General features: G+C 31.6%; 1 protein-coding gene across 2 annotated transcripts in view; it reads left to right on the top strand.

Annotated features, from left to right (window-relative positions):
- PXDNL (peroxidasin like) overlaps window positions 1–21,238 on the top strand; it is a 538,497-nt gene that overhangs the window by 434,955 nt on the left and 82,304 nt on the right. For both annotated transcript variants that reach the window (XR_004230951.1, XM_031946417.1), the window contains exon 17: window positions 1,896–3,399. Coding sequence is in view for 1 of the 2 variants with exons in the window: in XM_031946417.1 (XP_031802277.1) it covers window positions 1,896–3,399 (1,504 nt within the window). In the remaining variant the exon portion in view is untranslated. The remainder of the gene's footprint in view (window positions 1–1,895; window positions 3,400–21,238) is intronic.

Raw genomic sequence — 21,238 nt, forward strand, 5'->3', positions numbered from 1 at the left:
TCCCTCTAATGGAGTTCAATGATTGCAAGAAAGATTGAGGTAGATGACTTTGTGCAACTCGGCCTCACTTGAATCTAATTCACGTGTGAGTGAAGACATACATACACACACACGTATATGTGTGTGTGTGTATGTATGTGTATATATAGATATACATACATATATATTTACTGATATTTATCTTCTAATTTTTATTTATTTAAATCATGTTCAATAGATCTTCTCTTTGGAATTATGCCCTAGAATTTGCTTTTATTTTGCCATTTTCCTTGGGGGGGGGGGGGAAATATATATATAGTGAATATTGTTGGTCCTCTTTGAAAACTAAAGACAAATAACAATATGTATCTATTAGCATATATGCTTGCTGTTATGTGTCAAAAGGTTACCTTTGAGCTTACTAATGAGTTGATTGTTTATTTCAAAAGAATTCCCTTTCTTTTGTCTATATTCTTAGCTTTTAGTTTTTTCTTAGTGTTTTATAGACCCCAATTGTTGTTATTCAGTTGATTTTTATTCATATCCAATTCTTTGTGACCCCACTTGGGATATGCTTAACAAAGATAATGGCACAGTCATCTCTTTCTCCAGCTCATTTTTTAGATGAGGAAACTGAGTCAAACAGGAATAACTAACTTACTCATGTTTTCATAGCCACTGTCTGAGGCCAGAGTTAAATTCAGGAAAATGAAAATTTCTTGATTCTAAGCTTGTAAGTCTATCTACTGTATTATCTAGCTGCCCTTAAACCAAGATATTTATCTTCTAATTGTTATTTATTTAAATCATGTTCCATAGATCTTCTCTTTGGAATTATGCCCTAGAGTTTCCTTTTATTTTGCCATTTTCCTTGAAGTTTTTATGTGTCTATGCATATATATATATATATATATATATGAATATATATACACAATACATATATATGTATATGTACACATATATAAACGAATATATATATGTATTCAAATTATATTTTAATCTTTTCAGTGGAGATCAATGAATTGGTCAGTCAAATAAATAAATAAACAGTCCTAAAGGTCTTAGAAGGTGTTAGGAACTGTTAGTCATCAGCAATTCAGAAAAAAAAATGAGACAGCCTTTAGTGTTAAGAGCAGAAGATATATAGATATGAAAATATAAGCAATATACAAAATAAATGAAGCTATTTTTACAGGATTCAAACAATTGTGATAATCAGGAAAAGCCTCAAAAGAAATAGCTCATGAACTGAATATTAAAGACATGATGAATTCTACATATCTATTCACTAATAAATGTTATTCATATGTATACATGTGTGTATTTATAGCACCTGTATTGTCTGCACATATCAAATTTTGATTATTTTATTATGATTTTAAAAATATTTTATTAAAATTATATTTCTTTATAACTACAAATTTTGTATATATGAATCTCTAATTATTTTGCTATATGAATTAACATGATTTTGAGTATATGTCCTTTTAATTTCTAATCTATGTTATTTAGCTGTTTAAGTTCCTTTGTATTATTTTATTGCCCTTGTGAAAACCTGAAATACCCTTTGATTTAATTCTTAGAGCTTTCATTGAAGTGTTTTCATAGAAATCAGGATATGAGGACATCTGTTAGCAAATACAAGAGCATTATTAAAGACATCTTTATTAAGGCGCAGAAGAAGATAAGCCTTTACACACACACATGCACACACACATTCCTCTTTCTTTCCTTAGTTTTTTTTTTCCTTTGCTCAACTTTAGGGATTGGATCTATACAGAATTTTTAGTCAATGCACCCCTGAATTGTGAATTTCCAATATCCCCACACTATTATATGTTTTCAGCATTTGATAAATTATTTTTCAAGCTTTTTTTAAAATTACTTTAATATTTTCCCACTGTTCTATATTTCAGAATTTCGTTACAATGACTTGGTGTCTCCACACTACCTCAGCCTCATTGCCAACCTCTCTGGATGTACAGCCCACAGACGCTCTCCAAATTGCTCTGATATTTGTTTCCATCAAAAGTATAGAACCCATGATGGCACATGTAACAACTTGCAGAACCCAATGTGGGGAGCTTCTATGACTGCTTTTGAACGTATCCTAAAACCTGTATATGAAAATGGCTTCAATTTGCCCCGGGGTGTCAACTCAAATTCTTTTTCCAATAAGTATCCATTACCCCTACCCAGGATTATATCCACAAAAATGATTGGAAGTGCAACCATTACCCCTGATGATCGATACACTCACATGTTGATGCAATGGGGCCAATTTTTAGACCATGACTTAGATCAAACAGTTCCTGCGTTGAGTATGTCTCGTTTTTCTGATGGTCGGTCATGTAGCTCTGTGTGTACTAATGACCCACCTTGTTTCCCCATCCTTGTCCCCCAGAATGATGCTCGGGTGGCAAATTCACAATGTATGTTTTTTGTCCGTTCCAGCCCAGTTTGTGGCAGTGGTATGACCTCCTTGATGATGAGCTCAGTCTATGCAAGAGAACAGATTAACCAATTAACAGCCTATATTGATGCTTCTAATGTTTATGGAAGTTCTGACTGGGAATCAGAAGAGCTTAGGGATTTTACAAGTCAGAGAGGTCTGCTTAAGAAAGGGCTACTTATTCCCTCTTCTGCAAAGCACTTACTGCCATTTTCCACAGGCCCACCAACTGAATGTACACGGGATGAAAATGAAAGCCTAATTCCATGTTTCCTTGCTGGGGACCATAGAGCCAATGAGCAACTTGCTCTAACAGCCATGCATACTTTGTGGTTCCGAGAACACAATCGGATAGCCACAGAATTGTTTACACTGAACCCACACTGGGATGGAGATACAATTTATAATGAAGCAAGGAAAATTGTTGGTGCACAGATGCAACATATCACATACAGTCACTGGCTGCCCAAGATTCTTGGAGAGCATGGTATGAAGATGCTAGGTAATTATAAGGGGTACAACCCCAATGTGAATTCAGGAATTATTAATTCTTTTGCTACAGCAGCATTCAGATTTGGCCACACATTGATCAATTCTGTACTTTATCGCTTGAATGACACATTTGGTGAAATTCCTGAGGGTCATCTTCCTCTCCACAAGGCCTTCTTCTCACCTTTCAGGATAATTCAGGAAGGTGGCATTGATCCACTTCTCCGTGGGCTCTTTGGTGCTGCTGGAAAATTACGGGTGCCTTCTCAGCTTTTAAATCTAGAACTGACGGAGAAACTGTTTTCTATGGCACATTCTGTGGCTTTGGATTTAGCTGCCACTAATATCCAAAGGGGGCGTGACCATGGAATCCCACCATATAATGACTTCAGGGTTTTCTGTAACTTAACTTCTGTTGAGAACTTTGAGGATCTTCATAATGAAATTAAAGACGCAAACATTCGAGAGCAACTGAAAAAGTAAGTATATTTATATATCATCTGATTTTTATGTTACTTCATGAATGAAGGATATATTCTGTATATAGAAATATGTTTCTTGGAGATGTCATTCATTGTCTTAATTTTATCAAAAATTTAGTCTTGCTGGAGGTGGAGGAAGATTTTCATATTAGTGGAAAGTTATGTTGGGAAACATGTTGGATTAGATAAGGCACTAATCTTGGAGTCAGTCAGGGTTACTTTCAAATTCTGCCTCAGTTGCCTACTAGGGATAACATTGAGAAATTACTTAGCCTCTCTGAGCCTAAGTTTACTCATCTGTAAAATTAGGGAGTTGAACTTAATATCTTTAAATCTCCTTTCTAGCTTTACTGGGTGTCAGTGATTATTAGAGTGCTGCATGATGATTTCAAAAATACCTTCAGACACTTATTAATTATGTGACCATGGACAAATCTCTCAACCTCTGTCTGCCTCAGTTTCCTCATCTGGAAAAATAGGGTGATAATAATAACATCTAGCATATAGGATTGTTGTAAAGATCAAACATTTATAATACATGTCACAAAATTTCAAGCCCTGAAAGTAAAGTACTTCTGGTGAAGAAGAAAAAATAGTTTCTTTGAAGTTCAAAGACACAAAAGCCAATCTTACCTCTGGGATGAGTTTCTATGTTTAATTGAGTAAATCACTTAATTTTCTTGGACCTCAGTTTGCTATCTATGAAATGGAGAGATTGCTCTAGATGACCTCTGAGCTCTCTTTCAGCTGCAGATTTCTAAGCATCTTCTCTCTTCATAAACATGTGTAGCTGTCACTGCATTACTTTATATCTGCTCATTTTTTGAATTCATTTTCTTTTTTTCCCCCTGAGGTAATTGGGGTTAAGTGACTTGGCCAAGGACATACAACTAGGAATTATTCAATGTCTGAGGTCAGATTTGAACTCAAGCCCTCCCAACTTCGGAGCCTGTGCTCTATCCACTGTGCTATCTAGTTGCCCCTCACTTTCAAATTCATAGCAAAATTAGTGCTCTAATAATCTTCTGGCAAGAAAAAGATATTTTATTCTCTTTCTATGACAGTCAAATCATAACTTCTTTGATAGAAGATTAATAGGACACCAGTTTTGCTATGAATATTTTAAATGTACTGGTTCATCAAGTCCCATGTTAAGAGTAGTCAGAATCATTAAGAACTCCAAGTTCTTTGAGTTATAAAGTTAAAAAATACTGTTCATAAAAAAGACATTAGCAGATCATGAGATATTCATTTGGAAAGAGCAATTTGACTTCCACTCTGCCCTGGTGAAGATTACCAGGGTAATTACCTGATAAAGATTTTGATGTTATAAGGATGAAACAATAACTTCTTAAGTCTCTCTCCATTTTCTCATATCCTCTTCACACACATATGATTTGCCTAATACACAGAGATAATTATCATTACTCCTCAAAAATATATCCTTTAATGGCCTCCTAATATAACACTAAATAAAAATCAAAATCTTTAATTGGGTATTCAATGTTCTAGCTAATCTTCCTTTTTGTGATTTATATTATGTCATCATATTTATATTATACATCATCATATTCATTCTCTGAGTTTTCTCAACTCAGAACTTTTTTCATGAATCATCCTATTCTTCCTTCCATCCAAAGAGAGATTTAAAGGGAACTATAATTGTCAGAAATAAGGAGTTTTGAATCTTCTTTCTGCCACTTACTAGATTTGTGACCATTAGACAAGTAAATTTAGCCTTCCTAAGCTGGTTTTTTCCAATGTAAAATGGGTATAATGATATCTTTAGCTACCTTATTGTAAAGATTTACTGAGATACATTAATAAGCAATGTACTATGCAAATCTTAAAGTATTATATAAGTGCTAGCTACTTTTTCTTTCCCAGTTGATAATCTACTTGCCTTCCAGGCCCAAAGCAAATGCTACTTTGTTCATGGGGCTTTCTTAAGATACCCTCTCAACTGATTATAAAACCTTTTCTATTTGTCATAAATTCTTGTTTTCTATCATAATTATGTGTTTTCTAGTCATATCACCACCTACAAGATTTTAAGCTTCTTGAGGATAAATGCTATCCCTTGTTTATATTCACATATCATCCAGTGCATCAGATGTAATAGTATTTTAATAAATAATTTTGAATGAATGAATTCCTGAGAAAACACTTCATCTTGTCCTTTTCTAATGACCCTTTGAAAGAAAAAAAACTTCAAAACAGTTTAAAGCAAGCAGTTTATTTTATTTATTTATTTTTAGATTCTCAATATGTAATAGATTTAGCAGGAAACTCACTAATTATAAGGTAAGAGTTTAAATAACTTTACCCCATTTAATCTCATCTTTATCAATTGGGAATGCAACTCAATCAAATCATTAAATATGGTGTGAGCTGGATATGAATAAGACCTGGAAATTTCAATTACGTATAAGTATAATTAAGTATGTCTAAGTCTCTTAAGTCTCACCTAAGAGCTTTGTACAAAACCAATGACCTCCTTTGGGATTGGGGATTGAACTAGGAGAAAATCATTTCAGCCAAGACTTGAGAAGGAATTAGGGCAGGTTTTAATCTTGCTCTCAGGCTTACTGCTGCACTTGACCAGAGAAAAAGCTTGTATATTTCAGAGGATCAAAGGAATTGGATTTTTTTTTATTGTTGCTGTTCCAGTAATCTCCACAGGTTCAGTGGCCATTGGTGTTAATGTCAGCTTCAGGATCCAAGGATAGACTAATGAAATGAGGAAAGGCAGATTCAAGGAAGAAAAATAATACCACAACTAGGAAGAACATTTTGCAAAATCCAGTAAAAGAACTTCAAGGAGCTGAGTTATGTTTTTGCTATATGATTTTAATGTGGCTTAGTAATTTATGGCAGAAAAACAGGATGATTCATAAGTACCATCAATGTATATGCCATGTACAATTGCCAATTGAGAATGCCCGGAAGTTTTTGGGCATAGTGTGAGATCCTGTATCTTTCATACTCTTTTTAGTATGTATAATGTTAAACTGTAGAAATATACAATGAATGCATTTAAGAAAAACCAAGCCCACTCTGAATTGGGATTTAAAGTGTCTGGAATTCACTTGGATGCTCTGCAGAGAGATTGTCCTCAGTGCAGCACATCTGTGGCACTCTTGCTTGGAAGTTTATTCATTGATTCCACAAATAATTTTAAAATTGTTTCTAAATTCAAATCCGTTGAAAACAGAAAAGTTCCCCATGAATTTACCTTGTTATATAAGAAGACAACATTTTAAACTGCTAATCTTCTTTATATAATTTCCATTCAGACTTTCAGTTATAAAAGGCTATCTTGATTGAACTGTAAGTATACCCCACTTACTTCCAGGTAGCTTAGCCTCATTGGCACTTAATTGGAGTAAATCTCTTTTCCAAGTTAGATGGTACCTACATTTCCTTGATAACTACTATACTAACATGAAGGATTTTCTATTTGACATTTTAATGTACTTTGCATCCTAGCAGTGAAGGCTTTTGAAGCCCAAATACTTGTTCATTTTTCCTGTTTATCCTTATGCTTTGCATCATTACAAAAGAAGAGATGTTTATTCTTAGTGTGGAGCAGTTTATAGGGGAAAAACATAATAAGGTTCAGGACAGAGAAACTAGATAGTTTCTCAGATCCTCCTGTTCCAAGGTTTGAAGAAAAGCTTCCTTACATTGTTTGAAGTGGATTCCTGGAATGTCATCCAAAGGTATAACCTATGTAAATTCAAAAATATATTTCTTAAATAAGTAGGAATTAGAAAAAATACATTTTTACATCTCTGTTGCTGACAATTTTATTAGTAAAACATAATACTGGAAACATTGTCAGAATATCTGAATTCTAGTCCCAAATCTTCTACTAACTGGCTCTTTGACTTCAAATAGGTCACTTAACTATGAGTATGATGGTCCTCGAAGAGAATATTCTTTGTTCTGACTTTATTACAGGAAGCTACTGCCACTCTCCTCCTTTGGTGGGGGTGGGAGGAGGATGCTTTGATATGCTGTCATTCATTGCTTTAGAGCAGCTCAGAGAGAAGAAAGGCTGAGGGTTTTATAGAGAAAAGGGGCATTTCCTCAAAGGTTATGAGACTAGGTGTTTCTGGGCATAGAACATTCCAGGAAATAGAAGTGCCAGGTAAGAAAGAGAAGGGTACTAGTGTCTAAAGAAGTCACAGTTTGTCCCTTAAAAAAACAGAGTTTGGGTGATGACAAGGTGATATAGGTTCTACAAAATCTCTACTTTCTTATTTAAAAAAAAATAGATCCTAAACACTGTTTCTAGATCTCTTCCTAGTAGTAAAATTATCTTATCATCACAGTAAACTTCTCTTAAAGGATTGCTTTGAGATTTAAATGAGATACAATCTTTAAAATTTCTTGTAACTATAAAATTATATTTATTTTATTTTATTTTCATAGATTTGATATGTGTCTTCTCATATCTTGCTAGAGTTTCCTTCCACCCTCTCTCTTTTTTCTTTTTTCAACATATAATGAATGGAGTGGATAGAGCACCAGCCCTGAAGTCAGGAAGATCTGAGTTCAAATCTGGCCTCAGACACTTAACACTTCCTAGCTGTGTGACCCACTTCCTAGCCTGGGCAAGTCACTTAACACTAATTGCTTCAGGAAAAAAAAAAAAAAAAAGAGAAAGGAAAAGAAAACATATAATGAACAGAATGGAGATTAATTATTCATGGTCTAGTACACATAAATTATTAAAAAACAGAGCATTTTGGAGATATTTTGTGTGTTCCTTTCCTACTATAATATGTATACCCCACGACTGGCAATTGCTATTTTTTCCCCAAAATTAGCTGAAAGCAATTGTATAGAATTATTTCAGACTTGTCCATTTTATTTTATTAGATTTTATTTTTTTGAGTTGCTGACTTTAAATTTTTTTTTCTCAATTACATGGAAACAAAAAAATAACATTCATTTTTAAAAATTTTGAGGTCCAAATTATCTTTCTTCCTTCTCCTTTCTTCCCTGAAAAGGCAGTCAATTTGGTGTAGATTATATATGTGCAGCTATGTAAAACATTTCCAATTTACCTGTGTTGCAAAATAAAATGCAAAGAAACAAAAACAAAACAACAAACAAAAAAACATATTGAAGAAAGAAAAAAGTATTCTTTGATCTGCATTCAGTATATATCAGTTCTTTTTCTGGAGGTGGATAGCATTTTTTTATCCTAATAATTCCTTAGCAATTGTTTTGGATCATTGTATTGTTGAGAATAACTAAGTCATTCACAGTTGATGATTGTAGAACATTGCTATTTACTGTGTACAATGTTCTTCTGTTTCTGCTCTTTTCACTTTGCATCAGTTTATATAAGTCTTCCCAGATTTTTCTAAAAGCATCCTCCTTGTTATTTCTTATAGCACAATAATATTTCATCACAGTCCCATACCATTATTTGTTGAGCTATTACTTGGTTAATGGGTATCCTTTCAATTTCCAATTCTGTGCTACCATAGAAAAAGTTTCTATAAACATTTTTTATAAAATCGGTCCTTTCTCCTCTTGGGAAAAAAATCTCTTTGGGGTACAAATCTAGTAGTGGTATTGCTGAGTCAAAATGTATACACATTTTTATAACTCTTTGTTCATAGTTCCAAATTGCTCTCTAGAATAGTTGCACTGGTTCACAATTCTACCAAGAGTGCATTCATATCATTTTTCTACAAACCTTTTAACATTTGTTATTTTAAATTTTTTGCTCTTTTCTTGTTGTTGTTGGTTTTGTTGTTGTTGTTGTTGTTGTTTTTTTTTTTTTTTTGGTCATATTAGCTAATCTGATAGATGTGAGATAATACCTCAGTGTTTTTTATTTGCATTTCTCCAATTATTTGTCCTTATCATGTCCCTAAAAAAAAAGTAAACCTAGATAGAGTTCTCCTCCTCAAACAGAATAGGGCCTAAGTGTGAAAGTGATGTGCTTGCTGTCTTTAATTTCCCTTGTCGTGCAGCTGAGAGCAGTTGGGCTAGGAGAAAATTTAAATGGCTGATAATTTTGTTCCTTGGAAGCAAATCACTCTCTCTATGTAGGGATTGAATTTCTGGTGCTTATGATTTAACACCAAAACATTAGTAATTACTGCATATTTTTTATTCATTATAACCCTGTATTCTTTAGTTTCATAGAAAATTAATAATTCCATTCTGACATAAAGTGAATCAAATCAACCTTATTTAAGAATGTTCAATAACTTAGGAAAAAAATATAAGGCAAGGAAATGGGCCAATGGACAGAGTGAGATAGGTTGAGGATGAGAACTAATAAAAGTAGGTGGACCACCCAGATACCTCTAAAACTTACTTTAATGGATTCATAATCTCATCCATCTGAGAATTCAAAGCCTGAAATTAACACTCTGGGAATACCCTCAGACATTGTGGCTGCTTTCTCTGATTGGATGGCTTTTCTTAGAATTTATATTTAAAGAAGAGGACTATTATGTCTTCAGTTCTCACCAAGCTCTACTTCTAACTATTGGACTTTTCTACCCTGCTCAGGTAATATGCCACTTTTTCACTCAACTTCCTTTTATGTGCTTCCTTCCCTCATTGAGGGCAGGGACTGTTTTTTGGTCAATGGTGTTTTTATTATTACTTGGTTTTGCTTATATTTGAATTCTCAGTGTGCCTGATCCATAGTAACCACTTAATAAATGCTTCATGACTAACTATTCTTTCAATGGCACAAATAACAATCAATATATGCCTTTTATCCTTTGTAAATCTTATCTGTTGATATCCATCCCTAAGTTACCACAGAGGGACCATGAAATGAGTTGTAGGACTTCTTTCATATTCTAACATTTCTTTAGAACCACTGTAATACTAGTTATCCATCTCTTATTCATGTATATGTATTCTTATGTACCCTTGCTGTATGATGCACCTACCTACTTTTTCAGTCATGCATTTCCAACCATCTGTGTGGCAATTTACTTAGATCTTATTCTATTTCCTTACCTATAAAATGGGAAGAACCCATTTCAAAAAGTTGTTACAAAGCACAAGGGAAATCTCATGATGTAAAGTGCTTTACATACCTTAAAGTATTTCTAAAGACCATTTTCTGGTTAACATCATTCCACACAAGTCATCATGGATAAAACATTAATTTATATTTAGCCAGTATTTATATATCCATTACCCTTTATATCATTTGCCATTTTATTCTTCAGAGGTCATAATGATTCATAATACCGAGTCATATAGCATTACCAGGAGAATTATCAGTGTCAAATCAATTGGTTATTTAATCACAAAGCCAGACTTTTGAAAGTAATGTGCAATTTCCCATATTCAAACCAAATTTATGTAAATAGAATCAAAGATTCTTTAAAATATCAATCTCTAAACTGGAAATATGGTTTAACTACAAATTAGATGTGTATGTTCTCTTCCACTAAGTTGTGGGCCTGGTTCACTGTCCACTTGTAATATGTATGCATATATATATATATATATATATATATATAATATATAAATACATATCATGTGTGTATATATATACATTCATATATATATATATATATATATATATATATGAAATAACTCAATAGGTTACTTATTAAACTGTATGTCATTGTTAGAAAGCTAGGCATTTTTCATCTATTTGCTTTTTTATGCAGAAATGGTTAGAATGATGGCTTTTGAGTGTTCAGGAACCTCACTAGGAAGATGTAATATTTTGAATCTTTGATGCAGTCAACACTATGTCATCTATAAGTAGGAGCATCAGAAGCACCTTCTCATTTATAAGAAGTTTCTTGTCCCTTTGGATTTTATGAAGAATATGGTCTACATATATTTCCCTATTTTACTCTGAGTTTAACATTAATAATCAAAATAATTTCTCCATTATTTCATCTCCTAAAAGAAAATAATGATGAAAACTGATTTTGCCTTATAAAGGCAAAAAATCCTATTAAATAATGTTTATTGTGTTTTCATGCTCACAAGGAGGTCAAATCTAGTGAATCCTTTCTTAGCCATTTAGAGGAGAGCTTGTGAGTTGTAATTTCATTAATCTACAACTCATTTATCTCCTCTTTTCATTAATAGCAAGAATGTCATTGCTGAAGCTCTGGCCTTTCTGCAGGTTACCACCTTGTTGATCCTTGTTCAAAGATTTACCATTTAGGGTAACAAGACACTGAATCATTTTTGACAATCTAAAATGTATGGATTTTTAGTAACCTTTGCCATATTTTCCACTACTTTGCCTCTTTTACTAAGAAAGCAGAAAGGCAGAACAGGACTAGGGGATACTTTGTATATTTCTTTATTTGACATGTTTAAATGGTATAACATTTCATCACATTGATGCTATCTGCTAATGATAAGGCTTTCTATATTTACCTAATTTGATTAGTCTATCATTTCGTTGTAGTCCATCACTGACATATAGTTAAAATCTTTTTTTATCTTCTTCAAATCTCTCAGAGTTTATGCTCTGCCTTTGCATAACTTTCAAGAACTCTTAGTTACTCCCTTCCATGATGAACCATTAAACCTTTTTGGAACTTTTTAAGTATTTTTTTAACAGAAAAGAAAAAAAAGAAAGAAAAAAAGATGTAGAGAATTAAAGAAAAGGAGAAAGAGAACTAAGAAAAATCAAAAGGAATAAGAAATCCAGGAAATCTTGGATTTGGACAAAAATAACAAAGGAAACTAACATATAGTTAAAATCTTTTTAGCTTGTTTAAATCATACAGAGTTTATTCTCTGCTTAGTATAGCCTTTAAGAACTCATAACTATCCCCTTTCATGATTAACCATTAAACTTTTGTGGATAATTATTAAGCATTTTTTAACAGAACATAATAATTTCCAAGCTAGAACATATTACTTAGACTAAAATTATCCTTGTTTTCTGATGCTCTCTTTTATATACCTTAATCAATTACAATCTGTTAGACTACCTTGTTAATATGAAGGCAGGAATAACTCCAAGACAATGATGATACAGTGGCAAAAATGTAGTTCTGGCAATAGAGGATTTGGGTTCAAATCAAGCATTAAAACCTTTATGGCACTGAGCAATCCTGACTTTGGCAAATTGCTTCTTCTCTATGGTGGCATCTCTTAGCTCATATGTATAATAAATGTGTATGTGTATACACATATCAATGTGTATAATAAAAGGGCATATTTCTAAGGGTGCTATGATTCTCCATTTTGGTAATGTACAGTTGTTAACTATACAAATCTCATTTTTTTTTTTTTTTTTACTTCTGCAAATTCCATTTTCCTCCAGACTGTAGAATTATTTCATCACAATGGGAGACATTTATTTAAATATCAAAAATAACCAAAGGCTATCTTGATGTCTCTCCTCCATTTTCTGAAGCTGGTTGTAATACCTCCATGTCTTAATAAAATGTTTCAGGGGGTTTCTGTGATTAAAGGAAATGTAATACCTGGCAGCAATTACTTTGTTGATGAGCGATTTTGAATTTGTTAAGAATGGCTCCATATGATGATTTATTGCTAAACTTGTATTCATCATTTTTCTGTATTAGTCAGATCTGCCATAGCTAGCATTCCACTGGAATAACTTTTGAGAACCCAGGATCATTTCCATACTTAAAGAGGTCTGAAAGTAACTAGAGAAATACTGATTGATTTAATAATGTCTATTTGGTTCTCACAAGTTTTTAGTTATATACCAAGTTGCTTAAATAAATATATTTTGTCTTTTGAAAGTTCTAATTCTAATTAGTCTTACATTGAAGTGATCATTGTATTTTGTTAAGTGGTGATACATTTTCAAGGATTTCAAATAAAGATGTGCCTTTTAGAATGTAAAAAAAATGAAACAAAATATGGTTTGTGGTGACTCTCATATTTTTTCCCTCTTTTTATTTTAGAATTCTTTTGATTTTTTAAATTTCTCTTTTTCTTTATCAATATCTTTTTCTTTGTCTTTTATTCTTTCTTTTTACTGATTTTCCTCCTTTCTTCCTTCGTTTTGCTTCATCTAATATTCTCCTCTTTTAGTCATACTTTTCATCTCCTACATTATACTTCATTTTCCCTTCATGTTTTCCCATTCTTTTGCATCCATTCTCAATTAATCAACAAGCATTTCTTATGAGTATGCAATGTGCCATATACTGTGTTCCCTTTTCTCTTTATTCAGCCTCTCATTAGTTATTCTAATTCAGATCTATAACTCCTCTTTTCTTTTGGGATACATTTATTTTTTCATCTTATATTTTCTAATCAATTTATCTTCTCTTATTGACTATTTTCATAATAAATAACTTTGGTCACATTTGTGAACCAGATTTTCAGGTAAGGTATATGTTATTTAACTCACTGTTACCTAAAGGACCTATTTATCCTAGAGGTTTATTTCATCCTTTTACTCAATATTATTACTAAATTTTATCATATTATGAGCACTCTACAATTTGGAGAATTTAAACAATGGTAATTTCCGCAATTAATGAAGTTAAAGATCCTGATGCTCCTCATATATAGCAACAAATCTGTTAATATATAGGATCTTTAGAATTCCATTTTAGGAGCCAAATGCTGAAGTGATTTATAACTTTGTAACTTAAAGGGAGTAATTTATTGTTATGAAAAGGCAGACAATGGAGATATAGTATATTTTTTGAAAAGTTATCAAGCAAAGTCAACAAGCATTTATTAAATGCTCATTGTATGTCAAGCACTATTCTAAATGAGGAAAAGAAAAACAAAAAAAAACAAACAGAAAGAAATGGTCCTGTCTTTGAGAAGTTTATATTCTAGAGTAAAAAGATATCTTTTTCAGTATGGCATAGAAGTTAAGTATGCCAAGGAATGAAATAGAAGCAATAAAAATAAAATTGGTATGTCATATTAAAAATAAGGCAAGATTTTATCTCAGAAAAGGCTAAATATTAAAAAACTGAAGATCAGTTGGCAGGCAGCTACATATTTCAATATGAAGGGGGCCAAAGCCTAAGTAACTCAGTTTATCAGAACTATTAGTCATATATGTAAATTGTTAGAATCCAACTTTTAAATTCTAAAGTCATAGTTTTATATGGAACCCTTAAAATGCATCACTGTATAATAAAATACAATGCTCATTTCAGTTTAAGACCAATTAGAACTAGAATTCATTTTTTTCAATTAAAATATTTTTAAATACATGTTGCTTTATGAATCATATTGGGAGAGAAAAATCAGAGAAAAGGGGAAAAACCATGGCAGAGAAAAAAAAAAGAAAAAAAAAAAGAAGTAAACATAGTATGTGTTGATTTACATTCAATCTCTATAGTTCTTTTTCTGGATGCAGATGGCATGTTCTGTCTAAAGTCTATTGGGATTGTTTTGGATCACTGAACCACTAAGAAGAACCAAGTTTTTCATATTTGATCATCGCACATTTTTGCTGTTTTTGTGTACCATGTATTCCTGACTTTGCTTGTTTCACTCAGTATCGGTTTGTGTAAATCTTTCCAGGACTTACTAAAATCAGCTTGTTCAACATTTTTTATAGAACAATAATATTCCATTACCTTCATATGCCACAGCTTATTCAGCCATTCCCCAACTGATGGGCATCTACTCATTTTCCAACTTCTTTGTTACCACAAAAAGAGTTACAAACATTTTTGCACCTATGGCTCCTTTTCCCTTCTTTATGATTTCCTTGGGAGACAGACCCAGTAGTCATACTGCTGGGTCAAAAGGCATGCATAGATTGGGCATAGTTCTAGACTACTTTCCAGAATGGTTGGATTATTTCCACACCTCCACCAACAATGTATTAGTGTCCCAGTTTTCCCACATCCTCTCCAACATTTATTATTATATTTTCCTGAAATTTTAGCCAATCTGAGAGGTGTAAGGTTGTATCTCAGAGTTGTTTTAATTTTCATTTTTTTTAAATCAATAGTGATTTTGAACATTTTTCAAATTCATAGATAGCTTTAATTTCATCATCTGAAAATTATTTCTTCATATCCTTTGGCCATTTACAATTGGGGAATGATTTGTATTCTTATAAATTCAAGGCAGTTCTTTATATATATCAAAAATGAGACCTTTATCAAAAACTAGCTGCAAAGATTTTTTTCTCAGCTTTGTACTTCCTTTTTAATCTTAACGTCTGTTGGTTTTGTTTGTGTAAAATCTTTTAAATTTAATGTAATCAAAGTTGACCATTTTGTATTTCATAACATTCTCTAGCTATTCTTTGGTCATAAACTCCTCCGTTCTCCAAAAATCTGATAGGTACTATCCCTTGTTCTCCTAATTAGTTTATGATATCATCTTTTATGCCCAAATTATTTATCAATTTTGATCTTATTTTGGTACAAAGTGTGAGATGTAGGTCTATGCCGAGTTTCTGACATATTATTTTCCAGTTTTCCTAGAAATTTTTGTCAATTGAACTAGAATTCTTTAAGTTATTTGAATATCATTAGATAACAGCAGTCAAAATATGTTTTTGTACATCCCACATTGTTCTCTTTTTAAGAGATTGACCAATTTTATAATTAACAAAAAAAGAAGTAAAAAAATCATGAATTTGGATCAAAATAACAGAATAAGGGAAAATATGAGGGTCAATACATTGTTGCACAAGGTTATAATAAGTAACCCCATTCTGTCATTAAATGAAGTCTTTTCCTCAAGTACAACATTGAATTACACCTTCCCCCTCTTTTGACATTTAGGTATAATTGGATATAGTAATTATATATTAAATAATAAGGAAATATTGCAATGGAGTTGTTATTGGATAAATTAATAGACAAATCTCTCATTGCTATTATGATTTGTATGTGAGATTCCTCAACTATTCAGGACTAAACTCCAACTCAATTACTTCCTCAGCCAGCTTCTTTTAACTGGATTCCAAGAGTTCATATGTATGACTAATACCTTTGGTAGACCTGACCCTCTTAGAATTCATGGTCTCTTAATATTGAAATATATAGCTTCCTAGGAACTGATCTTCAGCGTTTGAACATTTAGCCTTTTCTGAGATTTTATATTATTTTAAATGTGACACATTAATTTTATTTTTATTGTTTCTTTTTCATTCCTTGGGATTAAGAGCACCTAACTTTTATGCTTTACTAAGACATCTTTTCCCTCTAGAATGTAAACTACTTGAAGACATATTTGTTTCTGTTTGTTTTTCTATTCTCCTTGTTCACAACAGTGAACTCACTTACTGAACTTACACTGTGTACTGTGAACTTACACTTACTGTGTAAGTGCTTACTGTGAACAACAGTGAACTCTAGATAGAATACAGTTTTCAAAAATATACCATAACTCACATGAATATATGGGATTATTTCTTTTTTATTTAATTTAAATATTCTAAACGTTTGTCATGATTGTTAGAAGTTTGGGGTCTAATTGCATCCCTCCTCTTTAGTATAACTCTAATAGACTTGCAATGTAAAGGAAATGTAACATTCTTTTATGATTCATTCTAATTTATCCCAGTGCCTAGGCATAACACTGTTAGTCACCTTTGAATTATGGAACCTAACATTTCAAAATGCCCTCAGAGAGCAAAATCTGCCTAAAGTAGTAGCCATATTTTATCTCTTAGTCTTTAAAGACATGATGGATTTAGCCAGTTTCAATAACTCTTCAGCATAGCTGGTTGGGTTTTAGTGACAGTAGAAAGATTGTTTTTTGACATGCATCTTTACTAGTACCTGATGATTTTGAAAAGCAGCAATTTAATGGCTGAGAGATTATTTCTCAGAAAATCTCATCCAGGAAAAAAAAAGACAAGGTTTATACTAGATGTTGCGGTATCTGGTATGATCACATAGTAGTTGTTCATTTATCTAGTGACCTATTATTAACACTGTTTCTATTGCTTCATAATCTAGTATAAGCATTAAAATTAAATGAAATATTTTTCTATATAATGCTGTAGATGGAAGAAAATATGATTGCATAAGAACTAGAAGAAATTCCAATTTCTATCTGGCCTAACGCTTTTTAGCACATTACTGTGTTATTACTCATTATCATTTACTAAGTAATCTCAGAAACCTTGATGTCACATTTTGATATATTAGGTGAAGTTCAGCAATAGAGTGTCTTTCTTTTTCAATTTACCTATATGGATCATATGGGCTGGAGGAGACCTTTGAAATTATGTATTTCAGAACCATAATATTACAGATAATTACAAATTCCTAGATAATTTAAGTGACTTGTTCATAAATTGTTCATAAGTAATATATATATATATACACATATATATGATATATATAGGTGAAAGTACTGCTTACAAATATTATATTAATGATGGTATCCAATATAGCTTTCTCTTATTCTTTTTCTAATATGGTACAGAACACCATTATGTTTTTTTCTTTTTTAATAATTTTTGCTGAGGCAGTTAGGATCAAATGACTTGTCTGGGGTCACATAGCTAGGAAGTGTTAAGTATCTGAGCTCACATTTGAACTCAGGTCCTCCTGACTTTAGGGCTGATGCTCTATCCACTGTACCACCTAGCTGCCCCTATTATTATGTTCTTATTGCATTCTTATTTCTTGATTTACTGACAGTGTTAAAATGATATAAAATAATAGAAAAATCAGTGGACTAGAAAGTAAAAGATCTTTATCCTAGTCTTAGGGTATTTGCCTCACTGTTTACTTGAAAGCAAATTAAAAAGCTTTCCTGGACCTCAGTTTCCTTCAGGCAATTGCCTTCAGAGTTGATAGTTTGGGAAATTTCCTAATGCCCTTCCAATACTTTTGAAGTTATTCTTTTGAAAATATACATGGACTCCTTATAATTCTTGTTCAGGGCAAACTAATATTGTAATAGGGGTTAGTAATATGGGATACAGTGACTCCTTTTGGGGATATATTTGAAGGAATCTCTGAACTTGAGTTTAAATAATTTTTTGATAACTGTATTTCAATCTAATTGATTTCCTTTGTAATTATATATATTTTATTGTATACATTTAAAAACTTTTTCTGAGGATTCCATAGTCTTTACTAGAATGACAAAAGAGTCCACAAGACATAAAATAAATTTAAGAATCTCTGTCCTTCAAATACTAGGCCTTATAAATCTGGAAAAGCTTTAAGTATGGCTCCAGTGACAAATTGTATGTATAGCATGACAGGATAAAACTTCCTAAAATGGGAGAAGCACTATGTTAGTTGCATAATGACAATTTTTTTTTGGCCACTATACTTAATCAAGGTCCCTATTAAATTCTGGTAATGTTGAGATATATATTGGCACAAGAGAGTTGTTGTGCCAATGAAATCATGGATTTTTAAATCAATCAATCAACAAGATTTTTTTAATAACGTGTAAAAATGTTTTAATGTCTTTTAAAATGATTTCTATTTCTACCAATTATATGTTAAAACAACTTTTAATATTTAAAAAAAAGTTTTGTGTTCAAAATTCTTTCTCTTCTATCCATCCCCCTTTCCCCTCCCTGAAACATTAAATAACCAGATATAGGTTATACATAGGCAATAATATAAAACATTTCCAAATTAGTCATGTTGTTTAGGAAGACTCAAAAAAAAAAAGAAAAAGAAAAAGAATGAAAGTAGGGAAATAACATTCTTTCAGTCTACATTCAAACCATAACAATTTTTAATCTGGAGGTAGATATTATGCTTCATCATTAGCCCTTTGGAATTGTCTTGGATTGTCATAATGCTGAGAATTCTCAAATAATTCACAGTTCTTCATCACACAATATTGCATAACTGTCTATATTTTTTAGTTTTAGTTCTGCTCACCTTGCTCTGCATCAATTAGGGAATTGTCTCCAGATTTTTCTGAAATCATCTTGTTTGTCATTTCTTATAACATAATAGCATTCTATTATAATTGTATTCTACATCTTCAGCAAGCACTTATTAAGTGATATGCTCAAATTTTTTTAAAAAAAGAAACTTGTTATTATGGCTTTATTGAATATACACATTGGTACAACTAAATTCAGTCTTTTTTTGAAAAATATTAATTTATCAAAATAGCTGATGTTTTTCTTAAAGATGACAAATAACCAACATCACTGATTTATTCTACTTTCTCATCCCATTTTTTAGTGCTTCATAGGCTAGGCACAAGTGTTAACATTTTTTCTTTGACTGAAGTCATAATTTCATATATTGCATTGAATTAGAAGTTGTTTGGGTAGAAATAATTGCTTCATATTTTAAAAAATAAATCATGGGTTTATAGTTCATAAAATAACATTAAGATCACCCTATTTTATTTTCATGTGAGATGATTTAAATTTAAAATTAAAAATAAAATATGATAGCACCTTTAATATTTTTAATTCTCATTTCTTCTTTTGGGAGGAATCTATTATGTTCTAATACTCCAGTAAAAATAAATGTGTTATAAGTTTTTGTTTAATTAGGCATTGGGGACTCAGATAGAAGAGGAGGTTCTCTTTGACGAAGTTTTAGAATTACCACTTCTAATCCAAAGACTACCACAAATAATAGATGAAGGTATGAAATCTGTCAAAAGTTCAGATATGAGAAATGTCATATTTATGTAGTTTATAAAATGTTTTTTTTTTAAAAACTGTTTTCAGAGATGCTCATTTATGTATCAAGTAAAACTAAATATATCAGCAAGTAATCATTACTAATCAAGTGGACATTAAGCAATTATATTTACTATTTAATTGCTTTGAATGTGCACACCACAATGAAATTCAGTGAGTGTTTGATGACATTTATTATATTCATCTTTGAAGAAAATGTTAGGTATTTGAAATCAGTGTTCTCTCTTCAGAAAATTATTATTTTGGGGCTTTATTCATGCATTTATTCATTTATCTATTTATTAATTTATTTCAGCAAGCAAAATTTTTCTTTGTGATTTGATAATTTTCAGAGTAAAAAAAAAGTGAGATCTAGACCCCTATATCCCATCATTTACATAGGCACTTCTTTGTGAACTGATCGCGATCTGTTTAGAGTAAATATGAAATTTAGATTGATAAGGCTCTCTTGCTTTCTTGTTGAATGCCATTTCTCAAAATAATGAAACTGAGTGAGTTATAAATATAAACAATGGTATAAAATATTCTATTCATTCTGAATTCATCAATAATGATTAATTTAACCTAGCATAATAAATGTCTTACTAGATTTGACCTAGCTCCTAAATTCAGCCACCACTTTGACTTGGGCACTATGGCATAGAAAAGGATTTGTGTCCTCTCTCATGTCATTTTCAAAAAGATAGACATACCTCTCTGAATGGCCATTATTTCCCTCACTAATAAATTATGCATCTATTATGGAAGAATTTAGTTAAACTCTTCTTAGACCTATTTATATCATCAGCCTTTAGCACCTCTTGATGTAATTAGCATCTCAAGTGTACTACCAGCTATGTAAAATACTGCTGATTTTTATTTCTCCTTAAATACTAATCAAACTTTGATGCGTGCTTCTAGGTTTTAAGATTTTTTGAAGTTCATGTTTGCATTCTCCATAGCGTTTTTATTTCTTACATATTTCACACACTTTTTTCACAGTCTTCTTTTGAAATTGACTATTTAAAACAAATAAATTTTAAAAGATTTAAGAACAATGTATACTATAAAGTTCATAATTAATTTTTATTTCTTTTTCTCAAAACTTGATTGTCTTAAGAAATCAAAGTATGTAAAAAATACAAATGAACTTTTTGCCAGCCTGTGGTTGGAAAGCAAATATGCTCTTGAGATGGGAGTTTTAACTCTCCAATGAAACTTTATCATAGACCTCTGAGAGAAAGTGAATTATGAATACCCTGTGCCAGT

The sequence above is a fragment of the Sarcophilus harrisii genome, chromosome 1 (genome assembly GCF_902635505.1).
Source record: "Sarcophilus harrisii chromosome 1, mSarHar1.11, whole genome shotgun sequence".
Classification (NCBI taxonomy): domain Eukaryota; kingdom Metazoa; phylum Chordata; class Mammalia; order Dasyuromorphia; family Dasyuridae; genus Sarcophilus; species Sarcophilus harrisii.